The following is a 27,995-nucleotide window of genomic DNA, read 5'->3' on the forward strand; positions in this document are numbered from 1 at the left end:
CTCCTCCACGGAGCAGCTACCAGATGCTCCACCCGAACCCAAGAAGAGACCAAGGAACACAGAGACCAGGAGGGAGGTGGAGCGGCGGAGGACCAGGGGGAGGGACGGAGGGCTAGGTAAAATGGGGAAACAGAGACAAGAAGGGCAGAAAACAAAAACAAGGAGCCCAGGAGGGAGGTGGACCGGCGGAGGATCAGGGGGAGGGACGGAGGGCCTTGACTTGATTTGATTCTGGAGTGTCAACGGTGACTAGCCCCGACTCTGGAAGGTCAACGGGAACCAGTCCCGACTCTGGAGGGTCAACGGGAACCAGCCCCGACTCTGGAGGGTCAACGGGAACCAGCCCCGACTCTGGAGGGTCAACGGGAACCTGACTCGACTCTGGAGGGGTCAACGGGAACCTGACTCGACTCTGGAAGGTCAACGGGAACCTGACTCGACTCTGGAGGGTCAACTGTGGCTGTCATCCTGTGCAGAGGCGCTGGACAAGCAGCCATCTTGGGCCATGGCACTGGGCCGCCGGCCATCTTGGGCAGTGGCGCTGGGCCGGCGGCCATCTTGTGCTGTGGCGCTGGGCTGGCGGCCATCTTGGGCAGTGGTGCTGGGCTGGCGGCCATTTTGTGCTGTGGCGCTGGGCTGGCGGCCATCTTGCGTCGTGACGCTGGACTGGCGACCACCTTGTGCTGTTTTTTTTTTTTTTTGACAGGGACAATGGACAATAAGGTATTACCCCAGAATTAGCTACAGAGCTAAATTTCATCTGCTGTCCCTGGGCAGGAGTACACCAAATTATCAATAACATACAAATTAAACACGATAGAATACAAGAAGTATAAAAACATATTCAAAAGTCATTACCTTGTATAATCAATGATCACAAACCTGACTTGCCTATAAAAATATTTTCAGATGTAATTTAAACTGCAAAAAGTTTGTACACTGTCTAATATCAGTTGGTAAACTATTCCAATTGTTAACAGCTTTTACAGAATAAGCTGATCGTCCAAAATCAGTTTTTCTAAAATGCGCTTCACAGTCACCTCTTAACGAGGCTCTTGTCTGTCTTATGCTGTCATTGCGCAATGAAACAAACATCTTTAAAGGTGGAGGTGCAAGATCATTCACAATTTTATACATTAAACTACAATCGTGAAATATTACAGTTTTTAAAAGTAAAGAGATTATGTTTTTGAATTATAAGACAATGATGATGTCTGTCAGGTTTCTTATCAAACAATTTTATAGCACGTTTGTATAAACTATGTAAAGGTCTAAGAGTAGATTTTCCTGCTTGGGACCATGAAGTGATACAGTAAGAGAAGTGAGGAAAGATTAAAGAGTGCAGAAAGATTCTTGCAGCTTCTGCTGAAAGTTGACTCCGTATAAATGTAAAATTTCTAAATTGGGGTGTAACTGTAAAAACAATTTTTTAACACGTTTTTTAAATGTTAATTGAGTGTCTAAAATAATTCCAAGGTATTTAAAATCCGATACAGTTTGTAATCTTTCACCATTTACTAATATATCTGGTATAACCTCCTCCATCTTTCTAATCTTAAAATACATACAAGCAGTTTTCTGGATGTTTAACGATAAGCAACACTGATTAAACCAGTCTGAGATTTTGGTCATAACAGCAGATAGTTTTTGTGATACCTGTTCATTTGTTTTAGCATGCACATAAATCACAGTATCGTCTGCATACATTTGAATAAATGCATCAGAACAAACATCTGGAAGATCATTCAGGTACAAACTAAAAAGTAGAGGTCCTAGTATGGACCCCTGAGGTACCCCTGTTAAACAGTGTCTTGTTGAAGATATACATGTTTTAATCCAGGTGCATTGTTTCCTTGATGTAAGATAAGACTCAATCCATTTCATTGTTTACACAGAAAAATTAAAATGTGTTAATTTAGATAATAAAATATTATGGTTTAAAGTGTCAAATGCTTTTTGCAAATCAAGACACACCGTACCCACAACCCCACCCTTATCTAACGTTAATCGCACTTGCTCAATGAGATAACATACAGCCGTTTCCGTAGAGTGCTGTTTACGAAACCCAAATTGCATAGGGTACAATAAATTATTTTGTGTCTCTAAAAAATTTACAATTTGTTCAGTTACTACTTTTTCTGTTATTTTAGATACAGCTGACAAAATTGAGATTTGCCTATAATTTGCTACATTTAGTGGATCACCTGCTTTGAAAACTGGGGTAACTATCCCAGTTTTCCAGCAGTTCGGAAAATTTCTTAATTGATAAGTTCACAAGGTGTGTGATTGGTACTAAAAAATGTTCACAGTTATTTTATAAAAAATATAATTTAAACCATCTATATCTTTAGCGTATGAGTTTTTCAAGGTTTTTATAACATTCTCTGATACTGTTGTTAAGTAAAAAGCAGTTTCAGCTGAGTTAACAGAGATAGGTTCTGTATGTCTGATATCAAATTTATCAGTCAATTTTTGAACTGAGTCAACAAAATGATTATTAAAAGTATATATAATTTCATCAGGTTTATTAAGTATTCTTCCTTCATGATTTAATTCTGAACATTTAGTACATGGTTTAGATTCTTTCTTTATCAATGGATTAATAGTTTGCCACACCTTTTTGCCACTTCCTTTAGCCTCATTTAAAATATTGATAAAATATTGTGCCTTAGCCTGCCGTAATGTCTTAACCACCTTATTCCTTAAGCTATTAAACATAAGTCGATCCTGTCGTAAACCAGATTTTATAGCTTTTTTTAGAACATTATCACGCCTTTTCATGAGCATCCATACCTCTTCCGAAATCCATGGTAGGTTGTTCTTTCAATGCCCTTTTCTAACAAATTTTGTATATTTATTTTTTATATTTCTTATCTCTTCTATAAACTTTTTATGCCCTGTTTCCAAATCTTCAGTAGATAAAAGGGGTACCCAGTCAATCTGTCCAAGCTCTTCTTCGAACGCACTCATATCCTTTTTTGGTATTCTAAAAGAACAATTCTGTTCATTCTGTGTGGTTTCATGATAAACAAACCTATTTTTATTTAACTTCCTAGATATGAGAGTTAAATTATGATCTGATAATCAAGTTAAAAAGTTAAAAGTCTTAGTAATTCTATCTGGTTTATTAATAAAGATAAGATCTATTATAGTTCGCGAAGTAGCTGTAATACATGTGGGGCTCTTAATCATTTGTATAAAATCATACAATTTAGTTATCTCCTTCAATTTCTTTTTGGCCTTTTTATCAGACCAATTAAGATTGAAATCCCCCATAACAATACACTCTTTACGTATATCCACTTCTTTAAAGAGGTTTTTAAAATGATCATAGAATGAGATATCGGATGAGGGCGGTGTATACACTGCAACTATAATAAAAGACATTTGCGGAGATAGTGTAATTAAAACAGCGATACATTCAAATTCATTAGAACACTCAAGATGGACTTGTTTACTTGTCAAATAATCTTTAACATAAATAAGAAGCCCTCCCCCTCTACCAATTTTCCTATCCTGTCTGTAATATTTATACCCAGGCATTGCCAAAGCAGCGCTAGGAGAAGTTTTAGTTAACCACGTTTCAGACAAACACAAGAAATCTAGATTTCAGTCCAAAAGTAGATTTTCAATGTGTTCATGTTTTGATGACACACTTCGGATATTTAAATGTCCTCCTAAAATACCCTTCGGTTTTGACCCGTGGTTCCAGATTACTTTAGAATGGTTCACAGTTTGAAAGTAATGCAGTTTCCGATGCCTCTCACCGGCCGTTCCATGATGGCGAGTCGATGTAGCTCCGGCCAAAGCACAATGACCAGTCGATACAGTTACACTTGGACCACAGCCAGCCCCAGGCCCAGCCTGAAGACCGGCATCCGACCGGGAATACACCATCTTACAATGCTTGCCAGCTGACACACGGCGACATTCCAACTGCGCCTCCCAGCTGTATTCAACCCCGGCACGATGACCTGCAAGAAAACCCAGGCAAATCACCAACACATACTGGTGAAACGACGCACCGAGCACATCCAGTGTCGCCGGGGCCTGGGTTGAGTTGAATATCACCAGTAAGGAGAAGCATCTTTATCAGGTAAAGCAATGCCTTTCTCTCAGGCCGCTTAGATCTGTCACGTGTGGGACTTCTTGATACAGACGGTGTTAACGCTTTTCCGGGTTTTAAGACAACGGAATACGTAGCAAACTGGCCCAGTCTACATAGACAAACTAGCGACTGGGTCTCGTTATTACGTGCACGAGTAGTCCAACAACACTGAACAGAAGTGTAAAGGAGGGCAAACATATATCCGAAGATCAAAAGTCTCTGCATATATTTCGACTTGTAAAAATTCATAAAAAGCGCAGTAAAGTTGATCAGGGAACTAAACTCATTAAATGTATAAAAACTGCTGTGGCGCTGGGCTGGCAGTCCTCCTGTCTGTAGACCCCGGTCTAGAATCGGCCATCCCACCGGGAGAGACATGTGTGGCTGGGGTATTCCACAGAGACCAATGTTATAAATAAAATACAAACTCCCAGAAATTATAGGCGTCCAACTGCTCCATTTCAATTCGAGGAACCGGGTCATCCAGCCCGGTATTGAAAGTGTCCTTTAGGGCCGCATCATTATATCCCATCCCCTCAGCTAGGGAGCAGAACATTTGTGCCATGGCACGCACCTCATTGCCCTCTTGGCGGAGGGTGGTTAATTTTAAATATTTCGCCCTCCTCTCCACCATACTGGCTGGGGAACGGGAATAAAGTCCCACACCGCTGGATCTCGACATTGATGGAGTCCTTCTATTACGATCGGAGACCCAGTGAAACGCAGGAGACGAGAGATCCAATCGCAGTAGGGTTTTAATGGGTAATCCAAAGAGAAATCAACAAGCAGGGGTCAAAACCAAAAATCCATCCAAACAAATAAATAAACAGGAATAGGAACAGGAACGGGAACAGGAACTCGGGAACAGGAACTCGGAAGACAAGGAAACTGGGTGACAGAAAGAAAGGACTCCATGCAGACAAACAGAAAAGGACTGGTTAATATAGGGAGGATAATGACTAACAAGTGAAGACACCTGAGTGCAATTAACAGGAGTGCAATTACTGTGATGAAGGGACAAGGCTTTGTGGGAATTGTAGTGCCTACGGTGAGGTGCCTATGGGGAAGTGAGACCACTAGTGGAAACTCAGGGAAACAGAGACCAGACAGCGTGACAGAGTTGCCTTTGCCATCTGTAGAGCTCTATAGCCAGTGCCATTCTACTGGCCTGGTCGATAGGGAGAGATGTGACAGAGATGGATCTAGTGTTGATACGAGCTGTGCATTCTGGTTTAAATGGCTAGACACCTTTTCTTTCGATACAACACATAGGTGAAAGACACAGGCACATGGCTGAGTTATTGTTATGGTGAGAGTTATGGCAATGTTAGGCCAGACCCCGCAGGTGGCTAACTGTTGTGGTTCCTAGAACAACAAAAGTTAGATCTCAGGCTCTTATCGAGAAAAATGCAGTGATGTGACTCGAGGAAAAAACAGAAGCTCTTACAGTGAAATCGAACCTTGTTTAAATTCAGTGATCATTAATTAGCTCTTTTTTTATATACAAGCATCCAACCAACAGACAGTGCTCTTTTTTTTGTATTGTCACAAAATACTGCAAGGAAAACTCCTTCTGCAAACAATCAACCTTTAATTGTCGTCTCTGACAGTTCTCGTCTAAAATGTGACATTTGACTTAATAAATGATAATTAAGTAATTAAATAATTAGTTCTGTCTACATTTCTCTGTGATGTGCTGAACCTGTCACGGCCGGGATCCAATGAGGCACGGAGATAGAACCAATTGTGAGTAAGTCTTTTATTAAGGGGTAATCCAAAAAGCATAAACAGTCCAGGCAGGGGTCAATAGGAAACATCCATCCAAAACATAAATTAAACAAGAAGACAAGGCAAGGGCACGAACTGACGGACATGAATAAACAACGACTCCGTGACACATACTAAGACAGACCGGGTTATATACACAAGGAGAGACAAACGCTAATGGGAAACTGACAGGGTGTGATGATAGGTAATTAGTGACAGCTGGGTGCAATAATTAAGCAGGGACGTGAGGAATGTGATTAATGAAGTGAAAGACACCGTGGGAAAAGAGGACATCTAGTGGACACGCAGGGAACACAACCCAGACACTGTGACAATACCCCCCCTCTACGGAGCGGCTCCCAGATGCTCCACGACAAGACACAACACAGAGACAAGGAGGGAGGCAGACAGGTGGAGGCTCAGGGGGAGGGACGGAGGGCCAGAAAAAAAAAATCATGGGGAACAGATACCAGAAGTGTAGACACAAAACAGAGACCAGGAGGGAGGAGGACCGGAGGAGGTTCAGGGGGAGGGACGGAGGGCCAGGCTCACAGAGGGGAACAGGCAGAAAACCTAACAGAAAACAAGAAACACAAAACATAAGTCCATAAGGACATCACGTGGTGCCCACCAGGGCAGAACAGAAGACCACCACAAACGTGTGATCAGGGCAGAAGCCCCCCCAGGGCGGAGCAGAAGACCACCACATCCTTGTGGTCGAGGCCGGAGTTCCCCAGGGCGGAGCGGAAAACCACCACAACCGTGTGGTCAGGACGAATGCCCCCCAGGGCGGAACATAAGACCACCACGTCCTTTTGGTCGAGGCCGGAGTCCCCCAGGGCGAAGCGGAAGACATCCACACCCCTGTGGTCAAGGCGGAAGCCCTCCAGGGCGGAGCAGAAGACCACCACACCCCTATGGTCAAGGTGGAAGCCCTCCAGGGTGGAGCAGAAGACCACCACATCCTTGTGGTCGAGGCCGGAGTTCCCCAGGGCGGAGCAGAAGACCACCACCACCGTGTGGTCAGGACGAGAGACCCCCAGGGCGGAGCTGACGCCCGTGCGGCCGGACCAACGGGACCACGAAACTCTGGTAATCCCCTGATGTTTCTACCTGACTCCAGAGGATCGGTGCTGACCTGACTCTGCTCACGAAGATCATTGGTGACTGGCACTTGTTCATGAAGATCACCGGTGACTTGACTCTGTCCCTGACGATCACCGGTGACTTGACTCTGTCCTTGCAGATCACCGGTGACTTGACTTGCCTCTGGACGGTCAACGGTGACTGGCCCTGCCTCTGGACGGTCAACGGTGACTGGCCCTGCCTCTGGACGGTCAACGGTGACTGGCCCTGCCTCTGCACAGTAATCGGTGACTGGCCCTGCCTCTGGACGGTCATCGGTGACTGGCCCTGCGTCTGGACGGTCATCGGTGACTGGCCCTGCCTCTGGACGGTCAACGGTGACTGGCCCTGCCTCTGGACGGTAATCTGTGACTGGCCCTGCCTCTGGACGGTCATCGGTGACTGGCCCTGCGTCTGGACGGTCATCGGTGATTGGCCCTGACTCCGGAGGGTCATCGGTGACTGGCCCTGACTCCGGAGGGTCATCGGTGACTGGCCCTGACTCCGGAGGGTCATCGGTGACTGGCCCTGACTCCGGAGGGTCATCGGTGACTGGCCCTGACTCCGGAGGGTCATCGGTGACTGGCCCTGACTCCGGACGGTCATCGGTGACTGGCCCTGACTCTGGAGGGTCCACGAGCACCTGACTAGACTCTGGAAGGTCAACCGGAACCTCACTCAACTCTGAAAATTCAACGGTCACCTGACTTGACTCTGGAGGGTCAACAGGAACTAGCCCTGACTCTGGAGGGTCCATGAGCACCTGACTCGACTCTGGAGGGTCAACCGGAACATGACTTGACTCTGGAAAGTCAATGGGCACCTGACTCGGCTCTGGGGGGTCAACAGGAACCTGTCTTGACCCTGGAGAGTCCACTGGAACCTGACTCGACTCCGGAGGGTCAGCTGAGACGGTAATCCCGTGCACTGGGCAAGCAGCCACCTTGGGCCATGACTCTGGACAGGCGGCCATCTTGTGCTGTGGTGCTGGGCTGGTGACCCTCTTGTGCTGTGGGGCTGGACCGGTGGCCAACTTGGGCATTGGCGCTGGGTTAGCAGCCATCTTGTGCTGTGGCGCTGGGCTGGCAGCCATCTTGTGCTGTGGCGCTGGGCTGGCAGCCATCTTGTGCTGTGGCGCTGGATTGGCGGCCATCTTGGGCCGTGGCTCTGGACCGGTGGCCAACTTGGGCATCGGCGCTGGGTTAGCGGCCATCTTGTGCGGTGGCACTGGGCTGGCAGCCATCTTGTGCTGTGGCGCTGGATTGGCGGCCATCTTGGGCCATGACTCTGGATGGGCGGCCATCTTTGGCCATGACTCTGGACGGGCGGCCATCTTGGGCCGTGGCTCTGGACAGGTGGCCAACTTGGGCATCGGTGCTGAGTTAGCGGCCATCTTGTGCTGTAGTGCTGGGCTGGCGGCCATCTTGTGTGGTGGCGCTGGATTGGCGGCCATCTTGGGCCAGGACTCTGGACGAGCGGCCATCTTTGGCATTGGCGCTGGGTTAGCGGCCATCTTGTGTTGTGGTGCTGGGCTGGCGACCACCTGGTGCTGTGGCGCTGGGCTGGCGGCCATCTTGGGTTGTGGCGCTGGCTCAGCAGCTGTGACGTGAACAGTCTTAGGGATCTCTAGGATCTTTGACAGCGTGGAGAAATAATCCAAGAATGAGTCCGCGGCCATCTTGGGCGTTGGCGCTGAGCTGGCGGCCATCTTGCACCGTGGCGCTGGACTGGTGACCACCTTGTGCTGTGGCGCTGTGCTGGCGTCCATCCTGCCTCTTGGCGCTGATCTAGCGGGCGTGCACTTGCACCATGGCGGGCGTGCACTTCTTCTCTCCTCTCTGTCCGCCATGGTGAGATGGTGGCTCTGACCCATTCCACACGAGCCCCGGGTCGAAGGGAGGCCATGGTTGAGAGCGATGCCGAGTCTCCTCTCGACCACTCCCTCCTCGGCGTCCTCCCCTGGTCCCCCGGAAAACCACCAGGCGAGTTCCCTCAAAACCGTCTCTCTCCCGCTCTGTGGCTGGGGATGAGACATAGGCAGACATACCGCTGGTTCTTAATGTGACGGAGTCGTTCTGTCACGGCCGGGATCCAATGAGGCACGGAGATAGAACCAATTGTGAGTAAGTCTTTTATTAAGGGGTAATCCAAAAAGCATAAACAGTCCAGGCAGGGGTCAATAGGAAACATCCATCCAAAACATAAATTAAACAAGAAGACAAGGCAAGGGCACGAACTGACGGACATGAATAAACAACGACTCTGTGACACATACTAAGACAGACTGGGTTATATACACAAGGAGAGACAAACGCTAATGGGAAACTGACAGGGTGTGATGATAGGTAATTAGTGACAGCTGGGTGCAATAATTAAGCAGGGACGTGAGGAATGTGATTAATGAAGTGAAAGACACCGTGGGAAAAGAGGACATCTAGTGGACACCCAGGGAACACAACCCAGACACTGTGACAGAACCTGTCCTTTGTATTAGGAGACACAGGTTCATTTCATGTTCATTTTCAAATCAAAGTGAATTTTAATGGCATATTTTATTGATTGGAATCTTGATTGATCTGGTATTGTTCCATTATTATGCCTAGGTTTGTGTCAGCCTTACACATTATTTAAATAGATATTTGGAGCTTTACAGTTTGGAATTGTAGAATTCACTGTTGTTGGTCATTTGGACTGAAGATTTAAAGAAGTGGTTCTCAACCAATGGTCAGGACCCACTAGGGGCCACAGCAAACTTCCAAGGAGACCTTAAAATGATTTAAAATAAGACAAAGCAGGCTTTAAAATGAGCCTCTTAAAAGGAGTCTCTCACATAATAAAACCAAAATCCAAAAGAATAATACCTTGCTTCCGGACTTTTCAACCAATATCCTTATATTTATTTGTTACCCCTCCATCCTATTACATCCCTGCATCTTACTCAATCCTATTCCATTATCATTTATAGCACAATTGTTTATACACTTATTTATATGGCAAATATTTTTTCTTTATTTTATTTTTTTTTTGTCTGTGTGTTGTTGTCTCTGTGTACTGGAAGCTTATGTGTCACGGAGACGAACCCTGTGATTCCCTCTACTGGACAGCAGAGGGCACCCTCACCTGAATACTGACACACACGCATCCACTCATTCATTTACACTGACTACACTACATTTCCCACAAGCCCCGTCCTTGGACTCTGATCACCATCACAGGTGCTACTCATCAGGACTGTGCATATAAGCTGGACTATTACAACAGTTCTACGCGAAGTCTTGATTTGCTGTGTCTGTCATTTCTGAGCGTTACTACCCGTGTTTGTTTTCCTGTTACCGACCCTGTTTGATCTCCTCTACGTACCTTTGCTGCCTACCTAACGACCCTTGCTTGTTTACTGGATTTTGATTCTCTGTTCTCCCTACGTTGCTGATATTGCTGGTATTGACCATTGCCTGTACGACTACGTGTTTCTGCAATAAAGCCTGCATATGGATCCCATGTCGAGTTTTGGATCATTACAGAAGACTTCGCCAACACGAGATCCAGCGGCTTATGAAGGTCTGCATACCACCATGACGGCCCAAGCCAGTCAGATCGCTGTTAATCAGTTTCAGCTGAATCGACTGACGTCTATCACCGAGGAACTCGTCAAAGCCGTTCAGAGTCTCCATACAGCTCCCGCGGCCACACCAACGCCGGAAGCATCCGCCATTGCCCACGCTGCAGGGACGCCGCCCAGGGGGAAAACCTGTCTCGCTTTCCCGGAGAAATTCAACGGTGACGCCAACAAGTGTAAGGGCTTTCTATTACAATGCTCGTTGTTTGTGGAACAGCAACCCACGCTGTATACTACTGATACTGGGAAGATCGCCTTTGTTCACTGCTAACTGAGAAAGCCCTGGAATGGATTACTGCTGTATGGGGCTCCGATGGATCTGCATTCTCTTTCTTTCATGATTTCCTACAACAGTTCAGAGCAGTGTTCGATCATCCTAAGGAGGTAAAGGGAGCTGGAGATCGCTTATTGGAGTTATCGCAAGGCAGAATGATGGCGGCTGATTACGCCCTACGATTTCGCACTCTGGCGGCACAAACCAACTGGGTGAACGACACGTTAAAGGTACTCTTCCGCAAGGGTCTGAATTATGATCTTCAAGCTGAGCTAGCATGCAGAGACGAGGGCAGAGATCTTAATAGCTTCATTGAACTTACCATGTCCATTGACAATCTGCAACATGCCCGAGGAACCAGTTCTCGTCGCACTGACCACCCAGTTTTCTTGCCATCTAATGAACCTACTGAACCCATGCAGATCAACACTTACCATCTGTCTGTTGAGGAGAAAGATCGACGCATCTATAACAGACTATGCATGTACTGTGGCTTACCTGGCCATCAACGGAACAACTGCCCCAACGCTCGATGAGTACTCCTCTCACTTCCATGTGTGATACCCAGTGTGTAAGCATTCCTGTTGAATTATGGATAAACGACAAACAAGTTATTACCTCTGCTTTACTTGATTCTGGGGCTGCTGGCAACTTCATTTCTGAAGAGTTTGCTAAGAGATATGACATTCAACTGATTCCATGCTCTACCTCTCTCTCAGTGGAGACAATAGATGGTCGACCATTGGGTTCTGGATCCATTACTCACCTCACTCACAAAATCTTGATGGCAGCTGGTTTACTTCACAAGGAGAGGATTCAATTCTACATTCTCCCCACATCTCACACTCCCGTGATTCTTGGATTACCCTGGTTACGTCTGCATAATCCACAGATTTCCTGGAGAGAGGGCCAAGTTGTGAAATGGAGCACTTATTGTCAACAGAACTGTCTTTCTCTGGTCAAACCCATTCCTGTCTGTTCCGTGTCACTCTCTCCAGCACAAGAGTCCATTCTCGACCTTCCAGAGGAATATACTGATCTTATGGAGGCTTTCAGTAAGGAGCAAGCCAACACCTTACCTCCTCACTGTAAATATGACTGTGCAATCGATCTTCTGCCAGAGCATTCTCCCCCAAAGGGTCGCATTTTCCCATTGTCTCAACCTGAGTCCGAAGACATAAAAAAATTACATCAATGAAGAACTCCAGAAAGGTTTCATCAGACCGTCCACATCCCCTGCTTCGTCCGGGTTCTTCTTCATGAAAAAGAAGGATGGTGGTCTTCATCCTTGCATTGATTATCGTGGACTAAACGAAATGACTGTGAAATTCAGATACCCACTTCTGTTAGTTCCTTCAGCCCTCGAACAGCTTCGCACTGCCCAGTACTACACCAAACTGGATCTGAGGTGCGCATACAATCTCATTCGCATTAGAGAGGGAGATGAATGGAAGACCGCCTTCTCCACCACCACTGGGCACTATGAATATCTTGTAATGCCGTTCGGACTGGTCAATAGTCCATCGGTGTTTCAGTCATTTATTAACGAGGTCTTCAGAGACATGCTGAACATATCTGTGATCGTGTATATTGATGACATACTGATCTACTCCAACACACTTCCTGAACATGTACAACACGCCCGAGCAGTTCTTCAATGCCTCATCAAATACCAGTTATACGCCAAGGCTGAGAAATGCGAATTCCACACGACCTCCACCACATTCCTTGGGTACATAATCAGTCCCGGAGGGGTTGCCATGGACGAGAAGAAGGTCAACGCCGTTCTTAACTGGCCTGAACCCACAACCTTCAAGGAATAACAGTGATTTCTAGGATTCGCTAACTTCTACAGGAGATTCATTAGGAACTTCAGTACGGTGGTCGCTCCACTCACCACAATGGTCAAGAGAGGAACTCACCGACTACAATGGTCAGAATCCACTCACAAAGCATTTCAGACCCTGAAGCAACGATTCAGCAACGCACCCATCCTCTGTCACCCTGACCCCTCATTACCCTTCATTGTCGAGGTTGACGCATCAAACACAGGTATCGGCGCTATCCTGTCCCAACGTTCAGAGCCCGCCGTTAAACTTCATCCCTGTGCCTTTTATTCAAGGAAGCTCAACTCAGCGGAACGTAACTACAGTGTCGGGGACCGGGAACTCCTTGCCATGAAGGCAGCCTTCGAGGAGTGGAGGCACTGGCTAGAGGGAGCTACACACCCGTTTACAGTACTGACAGATCCCAAGAACCTGGAATACTTACGCACCGCCAAACGTCTTAATCCTCGTCAAGCTAGATGGTCCTTGTTCTTCACTCGATTCGACTTCTCAGTAACTTATCGACCCGGCTCCAAGAACACCAAGGCGGATGCTCTCTCACGTCAGTTCGAGGAGGAGGACATTCCACTAGATCCAGAACCCATTCTGCCGTTTCATGTAGTAGTTGCCCCCATTCAATGGGACATCATGACTCTGCTTCAACAATACAGGGAGCAGAACGAAACCCCAGTGGCCTGCCCAGTCGACAGAATCTTCGTCCCTGAACATCTTCGTACCAGGTCATAAGTCAAGTACACTGCCATCCATCATCCGGTCACCCAGGTATCACAGCCAGCATTAATCAGCTGGAGAACCGCTTCTGGTGGGAATCACTGCACAAGGACACAGCCAACTACATACAGCAATGCAACAACTGTACCATTAACAAATAACCCAAGCAATCTCCCACCGGTCTCCTGCAACCACTTCCCATTCCACAACGACCCTGGTCTCACATTGCCATTGACTTTATTATGGATCTTCCCAGTTCCCAAGGCCACATTACCATACTTACTATCACAGATCGATTCTCCAAGGCTTGTAGATTCATTCCACTACCCAAACTACCTACAGCTCTCTAGACTGCAGAACACCTTTGCAATTGGGTCTTTCGATTATATGGCTTACCCGAAGACATCGTGTCAGACCGAGGACCTCAATTCACCTCTCAATTATGGTCAGCCTTCTTCAAAGCCCTGAACGTCAATGTCAGCCTCACCTCTGATTATCATCCCCAGGCAAACGGACAAGTAGAGAGGCTCAACCAAGAATTGAATCGCTTCCTCAGAACCTATTGCCAGAGCCAGCCCTAGACCTTTGGGGGCCCTAAGCAAAATTCGGTTGGAGGCCCCTTTGACCATTTTAAGTAAGGCCTAAAGAAAAGCAATGACTACCTTATAACTATACTGTACATATTATATCTACTATGTTATTTTTAAAATTTTTAGTCTATTAAATTATGTTTAAATTATTCTATGTATGCTGTATGTTAATTATCTTTTTATGCTGCTGGTCCTGAGTAAGTATTTTGTTCTTATGTGGCAACATGTACAGAATGACAATAACCTTGAGTTCTTGAGTTGAGTTCCATGTTTGATGTCTAAAAGGAAAATTATGATACCACTGAGCTGAATGGCAGTGCAGTTCAACGAACACATACTGATGAACTTGCTGAATAAGAAGACTGATAAAGTGATTTTCACTGACCTTCAAAGAAACATTTTTAATTGACACCAGAGTTTAAGAGGCACAAACAACAGCCTATATATAATTTAAATGAAATCGAGCAAATAGAATAACATTTAAATAAAATATTATATATAATAATAAATAGAACATTTAAATGTTTGAATTTTTCAAATAAACAAAATTAACAATAACATCTAAAACACCACAAACAAGATTAATAGTAACAATAATAAGAATTAGGTAATATTTCAATAGAACTATTAAAATCCATATTTGTGCAGAATGATGTGCTCAAAGCAACATGGAGTCACAGTGTGCAGCGCTGCGCTGCTCAAGTGGGCATTTAAAAGTTCATGGCACAAAGCGAAGAAATGTCGAGCGCACAAATCCTAATGTATATCTGTCCAACAGTTTATTGATCATTTGTTTCTTCACAGTTTTAAATTCCAGTTATTGTGCATTTGATGCCGATTCATAGTCCTTGTGATGTGTGTGGTCTAACAGGCAGACGCTAGCGAGTCGTTTAAAAACAGCAACAAACATAAAATACAAATACACAAAATAAAGTCATTTTATGCAAATCCACAGCCTATTATCTAGAGATCAAGCATTATAATGTAAATATATCATATGATATATTGGAGAGAGTTTTACCGTGCACGAGACGCGCCCTTTTTGAATAATGTTTATGAATGGAGAATGATTGACGAGGAAAAACGAGTTTCCGTAAACTTTAATTTAATGATGTAAATAGTAGGCCTTTCGTGATAGTCGATAAATCAATTAATCGCACTATTAAAAAAATGAGCTCGATAATTTCTTTTTTAAATTTTTATTTAAGAAATGTAACATGTCACGATGTGTGGTCAGACACACAGCCCGTGGCAGACACACCCTTTCCGATGGCAAAGTTGTCCCAGGAATAAAGAGATAAGGACTTCACTTGTCTCCATTGAATCCAATGGGGTCGCTGTGTCCATTTCTTTTACTGTCTATGGTGTCAACGCGCCCAGTGAGTTCACACACACACACACACACACACACACACACACACACACACACACACACACACACACACACACACACACACTTTCTTTCCAAAGCGCTCGGGCAGTTGGGGCGGGGCGGACTGGCCATCTGGATGAGTGAGTCGATCACGCGGCCGTGGCCGATATATTTTGTTTGCATGAGTGTTTTGCCCTCCCTCCCTGTTTAGTTTGGTGTACTCCATTGCGTATCTTGAAACACACCCCCTTTAACGTCGTCTATTTTACAGAGAGAGAGAGAGAGAGAGACAGATTTATCCGGTACAGCGAATTTCTCTGAGCAGCAGGCCACTGTAAACGTTCACTTAAAACATAACCGACTGTGTTTACGAGAATACTTGCAGAAACAATTATTTTTAGAGTGACTCTAGGGGGCCCTCTGCTGGCTACGGGGCCCTTTGCAATTGCAAGGGTCGCTTAGTGGCTTGGCCGGCTCTGCCTATTGCAATCAGAATCAGGACGATTGGGCTCGTTACTTACTATGGGCAGAATATGCGCAGAACTCCCTTCTCAAACCCTCAACTGGTCTGACTCCCTTTAAATGTGTACTGGGGTTCCAACCACCAATGTTCCCATGGTCAGGGGATCTAACGGACTTGCCGGCTGTGAACGATTGGATGGCGCGCAGTGAGGAGGTTTGGAATCAGGCTCATGTTCACCTTCAACACGCTGTTTGAAGGCAAAAGGAGCAAGCGGACCGCAGAAGACACCCAGGTCCCAACTACCAGCCAGGTCAATGGGTGTGGCTATCAACACGGGATCTCCGTTTCCGGCTTCCATGCTGCAAATTGAGTCCAAGGTACGTGGGTCCATTCCAGATCACTAGACAGATAACCCCAGTTTCCTTCCGGCTGGCACTTCCTAACACATATTGTATTTCTCCTACCTTTCATGTATCCCTGCTCAAGCCCTGTCACGGAGACGAACCCCGTGATTCCCTCTACTGGCCAGCACCCTCACCTGAATACTGACACACACGCATCCACTCATTAATTTACACTGACTACACTACATTTCCGACAAGCCCCGTCCTTGGACTCTGATCACCATCACAGGTGCTACTCATCAGGACTGTGTACTGTATATAAGCTGGTCTATTACAACAGTTCTACGTGAAGTCTTGATTTGCTGTGTCTGTCATTTCTGAGCGTTACTACCCGTGTTTGTTTTCCTGTTACCGACCCTGTTTGATCTCCTCTACGTACCTTTGCTGCCTACCTACCGACCCTTGCTTGTTTACTGGATTTTGATTCTCTGTTCTCCCTACGTTGCTGATATTGCTGGTATTGACCATTGCCTGTACAACTACGTGTTTCTGCAATAAAGCCTGCATATGGATCCCATGTCGAGTTCTGGATCATTACATTATGTCACTAAAACAAATTCCTTGTATGCGCAAGCATACTTGGCAATAAAGCTCTTTCTGATTCTGATTTCTGATTATGTCTCCTAATCCCTCTTTAAAAGCCACTAATCATGGAGTAATTTTGAAAATTGTACATTTATGAATGTAAAATTTCAGCAAAAGCAAACCAGATGGGTGTCAGTTTTCTATAAGCTGTGACATATAAATCTGTGTGGTTTTTATATTTTATCCAAGGGCTTTTATTATTTTTTTTCTTTTATAGAGGGCATTTTCCCACTAATCTTATTAATACTTTGATTTCAAATTCTTATTTGATCTATAAGTTCAATAATGTGATTATCTATATGTTATCAAATTAAATCACTTACACTGAAAAATACAACTGCATCAAATAATATTATGAGATTATTTTAAATATTTTTGAATATACTGTACAAACAAGAAATGATGGTGGAAATGATACTAAATAGTGAGTGTTTAATGGGTGAGTCACTGAGTCGTTCATTCAAACGATTAGTTCAAACGGCAGATTCATCAGATGTTTATTCATGGGATAATGAAACTTTGACACAACCAGTTCATTCTGGAATCAATCAGCAATGAATCATCTGGTTGCTGTGAGATGTAAGGTGTTTCCAGCTAAAATTAAAAAAGTGACCTAATATTATAGTATTTGCTTATTGAACTGTTTATAGTGCTATTAAGGAGTCATAATGGTGAAAACATTGTGTGCTGTTGCCTAACTAACGGTATTTAAAATATAAAAACTTTCCATTTTGTATTTTTACCTCAGGATGCTGAGTGTTGTGCGTTTTGATTTCTCCTGAAGAGGCTGCGTGAGCCTTTCCTCAGGAGCGCGACCTTATTCCATGGTTATTCAAACAGGAAAGAAATGACTGAAAAAAACATGCAAAGAATATTAACATTATCACTGACTTCAGTCTAGCATGAGTTTAAGCATTTTCAGAAACTCCCGTTAATCAATTAAGCCAGTGAATTCTGGTCGCGAGCGCATCCACTGAACAAAACTCCAGGGCTTCAGCTATGATTCATCTGAACACCTCTGATTGGCCATTGCATTCATAAGCTCAACAGAATTGTGTGGGATTTGTTATAATGCGCAATGCTGTAAAATGCGTAAAAAGAAATATCATGCAACACTTTTCATTTTCATCTTCACTTTGATGAATCATTTGAACAATGATTTTTAGGTTCAGTGAGTGATCCTTATTTCTTAACCCATGTTAATACAACATAGCCTACTGTACACACAGTACACAAAGATGAACCTATTGACACTTTTAAAGCATAGGCTATAATTTTACCTCGCCTATAGGCCTATCACTTCCTCTTGCAGATGCCTATGCCTCTTTGTCAACTGCTCTATGGCATGTGACTAGAGAAACAGTCCAGAAATTTTCCACCAAAATAGGTGGTAGAGCGTGGTCAGGGCGTGCGTGTTAAATACATCTTAAAAAGTCATTTCAGACAATAATTGGTAGTAGTGTGTGTTCAGACGCCCTCTTCTTGCCCATTTTGACGCTGCAGAAAGAAGCGAGCCTGGGCTGTCTGTCCTGTTTTAAAGCTCAGCCAATCCTCTCTGTGTGAGGGGCTTCAGCATCATGATATTTAACAAACCCACCCTGACCATCCGACAAAGGTATTTCCTCAAGCGCCTGTCAAAGGGCGAGCATCACCTGAGCTGGATGTTCATCAAGAAACGCTGAAACTTTCTCCAAAAAACATCACATTTGTCGACGGAAGGAGGTGCGATGCCACACTTTTCTCGAAACCTGCCAAGGCATGCCATGCGTCTCATCGCTTTCAACGACTGAACACCTTTGATTTGTACCGGATAAGAAGCGCAAATGAACTTGTGCAGCTGTGAAAGAGAGCTCGCGCGTTGTGTGAATAGATGTTTTCGTCGTACACTGAGATGGACCGCGGCAGCGCGAACACGCACTTTTGTGGATAATTTCTCTGACGAGGTTTCACTTAATTATAGGCTATTTCGCAAATGTCTGCAGCTATTCAATGTTAAAATACACTATGAGTGATTGTGTCGGAGATTGCTCTGACGTCTCAAGTAGTGACTTTACGGGTGGAATTTAATCGCGAGCGCACGTAAATAACGGGATTATTGCTTCGCATGGATGTGGATGAGCGCTGCGCTAAATAAACCCTACTTTCTGCCCTTAAACTGGCAAATAAAAACGAAATTGTTACATGTGTTCTTCTCATAAAATTGGGAGCCCGTGTTTTTCATACTGTTGGCGATGTAGTGCGCTTGCTCACTTTTATCCCTGCCTTTCCAAACAAGTCTTTTCTTGAACAGGAGACCCTGAAGATGATCCTCTTTAGAAAATTCCGCGTCTTGATTCTGATGGTGTTTCTTATAGCCTGCTCTATGCACATTATGATAGACTTGTTACCGAGGCTGGAGAGACGGAGCAGTAGCGCGTGCTCGTGCTCACACAAACCCAGCGAAGAGCCGCAGAACTGGGCTAAGCATCGAGCCAAGCCGGGACCAGAGTCCGGCTGGCCTAATAAACACACGCTCAGAATACTTCAAGACTTCAGCAACGAGCCGAGCTCAAACCTGTCCTCTCACTCGCTGGAAAAGATCACCGTTGGGGAGAGATCCGAGGCTCTTAAAAGATTTGAGCAGTTGACAGGTGACGAGAAGAGGCACGCGACACGGCACTCTACCTTGAAGAACGCAGTTGTCAAGGGTTCGAGGCTCTCTGCGCTATTTGAGCATCCTTTATACACCAGGCCATTGCCACCTTTAACAGAGGAAGACACTTTGTTCAATGTCAACACTGATATAAGATTTGACCCTAAAGCTGCAGAGAACCCAGAGTGGTAGGTTGAGAATCTACGTTTTTTTCTTACAAATAATCATGTAATGTTGATTTCCCAGTGATGATGATGATGATAATGATAATTGAAAAAGTAAGATAAAAGTGTAAAAAAAATTGTAGTATTTGATGTTATTATTACAAATAGTAATAATATTTTATTATTATGCATTCTTGAGAATGTAAATTAAAACACCTCATGGGGTTTAGAACAACATATGAGTCATCTCTGAAATAGCACAACATTCATTGCATTTGGGACTTGTCTTTCCTGTAGGAATGGGGAAGGTAAAGATGGGAATTATGCTCCTACGGGCGAGATGTCCTCAGATTCCTACCCAAACTGGCTCCGCTTCCACATTGGGATCAACCGGTATGAGCTGTACTCCAGGCACAACCCGGTCATTGATGCAATGCTGAAGGATCTGGTGTCACAGAGAATTACCAGTGTTGGTAAGGCAATATTTGAGATTACACAATAGCATTAGACGCAAATCTTAAAAGGGAAGGTGATTTTAGGATTGCATGCAGTGGTACTGTTATGATGCATGTTTTGAGTGCAGCATCATCTTTTAGTGCTACCAATTTAAATATATTCATTGAATGAAGTTTCTCTAAGATAATGGCTAGACTCTTCCTGCACTCTGGCTGCAGATGCATCAATAAAACTGGAATCAGATTCACAGGTAGTGGATTCCAGCAGGGTGAATGAACGAGAAGAGCGTGCAATTTAGACTTAATCAAACTCCATGCTGTGGAAAAGAATCTCGGGCCAAGCATACATATCGTCAACTTGATGGGTTGCATTTATGTGAAGCCCCAAGGTCAATAACTCAACTTATTACATGGCTCTCTTGAATACTTGATTCTGATTGGATGATCGCTGTATTTTGTGGTCAGAATAATTTTGTATATTGACCACTAAACTGTATATTTGACCAGTGTCCCTGGCAACCAAAAAGCTCTCAAATAAAACACAAGCTTCACAATTCCTCAAATCAATATTTAATGTCCTTTTATTTATATATTAATCAGTGTAATAAGGGACATGGTGTACAGTAACTCAGTCATTATCACAAAATAAACCCATTCAGCATGATCCAGACCCCTCTGGTTCATGCCAGGGTCTGGGTTTATTTTGATTTATATTTATCTGTTGACTGTAGGCTACATTTATTCCTCAATACTGTTAAGGGTTTCTAAGTACTGTAGAAAGTTGCATGTTAATCTGCAGTGATAGCAATCTTTAAAAAAACTGGCATGGCACGGCAAGTCTCTTAAGTGACCCGAGGCAGTGTCTCCTTGGTTTCCTTCATCTGTGTGTGATTGCCTGCATATTTATTACAACGCGCTCCCCCACCACCCCTTTTTTAAGGTCTTATCAGCTTCTCTAAAAGGACAATGTTCATGTCCAAAATACACTTGTTGCCTTTGTTTTTTTTTCAACCATTTTTAATCAAATACAAGGCTAGAACCTTCTGCAATGACAGGAAAATAATTTTCTTAACTGTATTTCCACATTGTTATTGCTGCTTGCATAGTGAGTCTTATCTTAAATGGTTCATTGTAAAAAGGCTCAAGTTATTTTCCTGATATGAAAATTTTGCATCACTCTTTTTCTCTCTGTAGCAATGAAATCTGGAGGTACGCAACTGAAGCTCATCATGACATTCCAGAACTATGGCCAGGCGCTCTTCAAGCCCATGAAGTAAGTGATACAGTAAGAGGAAGATGATGATGCAGTTGTTCATTTCCCCATGGTTAAATATTATGATTGTGTAAACATCTATAATCTTGGCATCAGGTTTTTTTTTATTTTATTTTTATTTGTTACTGCTTCTAAATTCCAGGCTGAGAATATGTCTGATTGTCTTAAGGGATTTTTTCTTGTTCTGTAAAGTTGTCTTCACCCTGTTATTAAATCTTCTGACGGACACCATTGTGTGGTGCTTTTAGCTCAGCTGCTCAATTCTATTTGGGTATGTCTGTTATTATAATCGGGTGATAATATACTCGGATCAGAACTATTGAAAAAGGATTTATAGTCGTCGTTGTAGTGATCCACAATGGACGGATCATATCCCATTTGAAATGTAGGTTACAAAGGGAAGGAGGTTGTTTTTATGGATTTGACAACCCCTCACCGCAAATAATAGTTGCCTCCCTGTAATTTTTTTCGGATCTATAAATGGCAGCAAGTAAATCTTTGGTGTCATTGTCAGATTCAGAGCAGCAGCCCCTCCATCTGCATGTGCCTTAATTATCAGTTTCACAGATATTGCTTATGCTTTCTCTGGCAGATTAGTATTTAATGTCTTAGTGGTCTCATTGCTATCATTGAGATTCACTCTGTTTCTTCAATGGTTTTTCATAGCACCAGTTAAAGTGTAATGTATACAGGATGTGGGCCTTGGTGACTGAATCATTACTAATGTGTTGGTTGACCGTATGTCCCGCCAGCTGAGTGCCTTTATTGATCATGAAGCTGGTGTTCAGACTGCAGACATCCTGTATTCATGAAGGCATGGTTTAGCATTGACAGACTTTATTATGAGATGCTTTTCCGTATGTGTGTTGATCAATACTCTTGAATTTTATGTAGATTAATGTATAATTCCCATGCTGTTTTTCTGTATTCTAATAATGTTTTCAGAATTAAGGAAGCCAATATATGAGGCGCATAAATATGTCCCAGAGGTTCAGAGATGTTCTCGGGGAGTATTTAAGGAGAGATAGGAACAATGGGTCTTTGGTGACAAGAAGCTGATAAATGTTATTAGAGAGAGGAGGTCTGAACCCAGCCTGTTCCTGCTATAATTAGCACAGACCAACAAAGACACACTCATTTCTTCTAGCCACAAGCTAATCACTTTACCCCCCTGAGATCATCTTTTCCCTTGTGTTCTCCTTTTTCACTGATAGTTTGCAACCCAGGACTTACTCGTCCTTCATTTTGTAAATAATGTTTTCATAAACTGATTTGTCTACGTGCTTTCCATACCTTCGCTGATGAGTCAGGCAAGGGCGTGTTCTTGCAACATGTGTGGTTTAGCAGAACAAGTTTCTTTCTTTTGATTCATGCCTGCGTGCTTTAATATGCCATACACTCAGACTTTCCTTTATAACTGTACAGCCTGAGGAAATTGCCTAATCAGCTTTAATTCTCTTAATCATATTAACCAAGAATTAAAAGGCAATTGTATCATCATTCACTTACCTTCATGTCATTCCAAGCCTGTATGATTTTCTTTCATCCGTGGAGCACAAAATTAGATGTTTATAAGAATGTTCACGCTGCTCTTTTTTGACACAGTGAAAGCAGATGGTGACCTGGGTTGTTACACTCCAGAAATAAGAGAAAAACTCCATAAAATGGTGAAGGGTAAGGTGCATAACAATTTAAAGGTCATATGGTGATTTTTTAAAATCATTTTTAAAGCTTCACAGTCCGTAGTTGCCATTCGCTTTCGTTGTATGGAAAAGAGCAGTCACAAAACCATGCCTAACATCTCCAGAATAAAGAAATCCATACAGGTTTGGAACAACATTAAATATTTCCTTCACTTATTCATTTGTAGCATGTGTTTTGGCAGATTCTATTTGGGCTGCTGAAAACTGGTTAGATTGTTATATAATTCACTATGATCATTTGATAGAATAAAAGCACTTTGATTGGTCTCAAAAGCAGGTCTTTTGTCAGGAATTCTTATGAGGCTTGTTAGCTTAAGCATCTGCTTATGCAGAATTATTTAGGCTATTTAACAGAATTAATGAAACTCTGTGATGAATGGGTGCTTGAGTGGATTAGACTGATCAGAGGGGGTGATATGTAGTTGTTTTTAAGGCATTCCACAGTCTACAGTCAAGATTTAATAAAGAAAAGAAACAAGAACTCAATGTAGGAGAAGAGAGCTCTTCTAAATGCATCATTGCTCAAGCATTATTTAAAGATAAAGGAGATTTCAATAGCAAACAGACAGGTCTTAAAGGCTGCTCACTGAGGCATGAAATGCTCCAAAATGGATCTTCCTCTGTCCTGAGACATAGAGGCAAAGGGACAACAACACAATCATTCTCATCTCCTTGAAAATATCACGTGATAAGCATATGCCTAACACAGACTTTGAGCAGTGATTCTTAACTGGGTTTGCTTGACACAGGTTGTTCCGTTGGAAACCAAGTGTTATTTTAGGTACCCAAATTCATTATTGTAAAAAAGTTAGCAGAAATATCCTTAAAATCAAATATTAAAATCTATCATATGCATATATCCACCATAATGCAAAATAATTAAAAAAATATTCTTAATTACAGGTATGTTTTTGATTGTCTTCAAGTTTCGACACAAAATAAATTATGGTCAACACAAATGAAAACTATTCAACATAGTTTAGAATTGTATTTTTACTAGCTGTAGTTGTGTTCTTGGCTTTTGAGCCCTTTTTTGACATTTATTTTGTTAGCCTAACTATGGTTAATTATATGGTTAAAGTTAATTTTATTATATATCGTTTTTTTTCCCTGTTGTCCACACCCACCAGTTGAGAAATACTGGAAGAACATCTCACATAGCTGCATGACTTTGTGTTTCAGAGAGTTTGAATGAAATTAATCAGATGAATGAGTGTTAGCCTGTAATCTCTCACCCATGAAACCTTCATTAGTGTTGATCCACCATGTAGATGACTGCAGCCCCGCTTCCTCAGAAGCACTGACAAGCTTCATCCATAATTAGCTCCTCCCTGGTCACACTAGACGGGATTTTTGGACAAACATGCTGTCATTGACTAAACTAATCTGATGAGTCATTCCGGTGCTGCTCACTTAGCTGTTTGACAGATGAGAGATGCTAATGTAAAATTTATACTAGAGGTATGAATTTCACCTCAGACAGTACAAGGAGAAAGAGATGGGCCACTCATAAAATATTTTATTTGAGAAACTGAGTTCCGTCCCTCAAGACAAGAAATGTTACAAGAGACAGCTTTTTGATAGTTGTTTATTCTAGAGCATCTGTGTGCTTTATAGCAGAAATTATGTTTTAGTGAAATATACAAAAATTTTATTTTTACTATAGTAAGTTGTGGCGAGTGGGGCGGGGCCGAGGGACGTGGGAACAAGGAGTGAGGCCGGCAATGATTGGGCAAATCAGTGGCACCTGCGGCCCACCGCCGGTCTCGAGTCCCACGGAGGAGATGGAAGGATATAAAACTGGAGCGACGACAGTGAAGGACGAGAGAGGACCAGGCCTGGGCTTTTAGTTGTGTTTTTATTTTGTGCGCGTCCTCTCTCGTCCTTCACTGTCGTCGCTCCAGTTTTATATCCTTCCATCTCCTACGTGGGACTCGAGACCGGCGGTGGGCCGCAGGTGCCACTGATTTGCCCAATCATTGCCAGCCTCACTCCTTGTTCCCACATCCCTCGGCCCCGCCCCACTCGCCACATAAGTATTATATTATATTCTATGAATTATTTGTGAGAGTTTTTTAGAAAGAGTTTGCCACTATTTAATTTACTTAATTAAAGGATTTAAATGGATATAAGGAAATAAGGGGGGGAAAATGCAGAAAACAGTAAAAGAACTAGAATTTATTGTAAAAAGTAATCCATTTGCCATTTCAGTATGCTGTAAATGTTTCTTGTCACATCAAATTCAATAATGCATTACATGAATCACATAAATGACAGTTTATTTTCAATTCAAAGTGAAGAAAGTTGTTGTTTACATCACTAGAATTTTTTTTATTCTCTTTTCTCTTATAACATTTATGTTGTAAAACAGTTAGCCTTTACTTATTTGTGTGTATCTTATCTCACAATATAGGCCAGTGAAGTTAATATCAAAATAAAAGCTTGTATTTAATAATGCCTTGCTCAAGAATAAAGCAAAAAAGAAGGAAAAAAGTTCCCAGCCACCTACCTGAGAAGCCTTATGTTGGCAAACTTTGGAAACTTTTTAATGTGTTTTCTATGAAATTAACCAGGACTCGCACTGAAAATAGCCTAAGCCCAATGCTGGCTCACAACCCAAAGCAAATAATCCCCACTAAATGTATCACTTATGCATATAATACAAACTACTGTCTGCTGTTCTTTCTAGTTTGTATTGATTTTGTACTGTGTATAAAATGTTTACATTGAAAAGGTGGCGCAGTTAAATTACACAACAAATGAAAAAATCTATATTTTTTAATGCTCAAATACTTTCTTCTATCCCAGACTGATATAAATAAGTAAACTGTAGGCTGAAATCTAACAAATCTTAACACTGCAGTCATGAGCATCCCAAACACAGCCACATGGGCTTAACCAGTGAGTTTGGGTGGGACTATTTGCTTGGTTGACCAGGAGCTGACTGGACAAAGTGACTCGACCTGTCCATCTGAAAAATACCCCGTGGCATTAACATGTCTTTATGCGTTTTATTTATGCCGTTTAGTAGCCACAGGATCTTGCTGAAAGCATCTTAGTTATTCATGTGGTTTATACTAATGCTAGATTCTCAGTCACAGAAGCGTGTGCTTCAGGGATGTCTGTCATATTGGATTATTGTCTGAATGCTCTGAGGTTTTGAGTATCCACAAGGTTAATGATATCTACCCTGACAGTACAGTTTCCACAGATCTGTTCCTATCCCAGATATGACTCTTATGACAAAATCTTCCATAGTACCAGAGCTCACTCTCATTTATAATGCTTCTGCTTAGTTCTTGCCCTGTCTTTATCGAGGCCTTTGGCAAGACTTGTAAAAAGGGATTCACATCAGCTTAATGCACCATTAAATTCTAAAACTGCATGTAGCTTTAAAGCATTTATTTTCTTAGTTTTTAGTTGTGTTTACAGTGATTATTTACTAAAGAGAGGTAATCGATTTGACCAATATTGACGTTTTATGATATTTTTCCTGCTGAATTGATGATTCTTCAGTATTGAGACCACTGATAAAACAATAAAAATAATAATAAAATAAATAAATTAGTGAATCTCTAAAAATTTGCACAAAACAATGCCCCTGTATGTTCAAAAAGATGTCTTCACATGTGAAGTAACTTTTTTTTTACAGCCATTAATTATCAAGTAAGAAACATGTAACATTTTAAACTTAGAGCCATTGAGGCATAGCCCAAAACAAAGATAAAAAAAAAAATGATGGCATAAATTGAAGTGTCATTTTTTATAATAATAATTATAATAAAAATACTATTTGTAATGCATGTTATTTATTTAGTTGTTTTAGTCCATGGATTTTGAAATGTATTATTATAATCAACCATTATAATTATTATATATATTTTTTCAGTTGGCTGTTTTTTCTTTCTTTTTTAAATCAGTTAATCTTTGTTATTTAGTGTCTGTCTGTTGGTGTAGTTTTAAAAGCAGAGGGGCATATGAGCGGCAACAGAGTGCACAGCAACACAAACAGGTTTATTTTATAACCTGTAGTTACTGTCAGTCGAGCACCTTGGGGAATAATTTGCTGATAATGAGGCACGAGGTAAAATAGTGTGTTCACAGTTGTTAAAATTATTGATTGTCACTCTCAGTTATAATAACACAGACATCACATGCATGATTTTATCTCTTCTCAGTAGGACAAACTCTCTAATTGGCCCTAACCATTACGTTGAATTTAAGAGATAACTGGGGGACAACAGAAAGCATGCAATTGGGGACAACCGGGTGCACAATGCTAACTCTGCAAAGTTGTGTAGTTCACCGCAGTGTGCTGCAGCTTATGAACTCAAACGAAGCTTTGAAGACATCTGTTCTACAGCTTAGCTTTGAATGAGCGCGACTCCGTTTTCTCTTTGCAACTCTGGAATAGCTTTCAGATAGCACTGATCTGTGGAGGATGTGGACCGCTCGTCTGAATGGCCTTGACTTTCCTCTTTACTTTCATCTCACTTGTGTTGGAGTAACAGTGAGGCTGGGTAGGCAAAATAGATGATGTAACTGGCCTTGGATTCAAATGCCCACAACTAATCTGTGTTAGCAGGCGGACTCCCTCCCTCTTACCCTGTCTCTCTCACTTATTCTCTCACATTTTGTATATTTTCCTTCTGCCTCAGGATTAAAGCAGATACTTGTTTGTGTTGTGATAAATGCTTCACTATATCCAGGAAAAGCACAGTGCATTGTACCTCTTAAGCTTCTGCATTGGGAGCTCTCTGCTCCTGTCCATAGAGTTTCATAGTCAAAGATCAAGTGCAAAGAGAATAGTGTGGTCGGTCATTCCTACTGTGCAGTAAATTTTTATGCCCACCCATCATGTATCTTAATATATTGGAACTCACAAGTTTTAAGGACTGAATTCATA

General features: G+C 42.8%; 2 protein-coding genes across 2 annotated transcripts in view; one reads left to right on the top strand and one right to left on the bottom strand.

Annotated features, from left to right (window-relative positions):
- Positions 1 to 27,995, bottom strand: part of LOC132121402 (parvalbumin-2) — a 318,907-nt gene that overhangs the window by 245,161 nt on the left and 45,751 nt on the right. The window lies entirely within an intron of this gene.
- The window catches only part of LOC132121400 (extracellular serine/threonine protein kinase FAM20C-like), a 44,756-nt gene continuing 35,164 nt past the window's right edge, over positions 18,404 to 27,995 (top strand). Inside the window, exons 1-3 of the mRNA XM_059530745.1 lie at positions 18,404 to 19,682; positions 19,956 to 20,131; positions 21,308 to 21,386. Of these exons, the coding sequence (XP_059386728.1) occupies positions 19,165 to 19,682; positions 19,956 to 20,131; positions 21,308 to 21,386 (773 nt within the window). The 5' untranslated portion in view covers positions 18,404 to 19,164. The remainder of the gene's footprint in view (positions 19,683 to 19,955; positions 20,132 to 21,307; positions 21,387 to 27,995) is intronic.

Source organism: Carassius carassius, chromosome 39 (genome assembly GCF_963082965.1).
Source record: "Carassius carassius chromosome 39, fCarCar2.1, whole genome shotgun sequence".
NCBI classification, from domain to species: domain Eukaryota; kingdom Metazoa; phylum Chordata; class Actinopteri; order Cypriniformes; family Cyprinidae; genus Carassius; species Carassius carassius.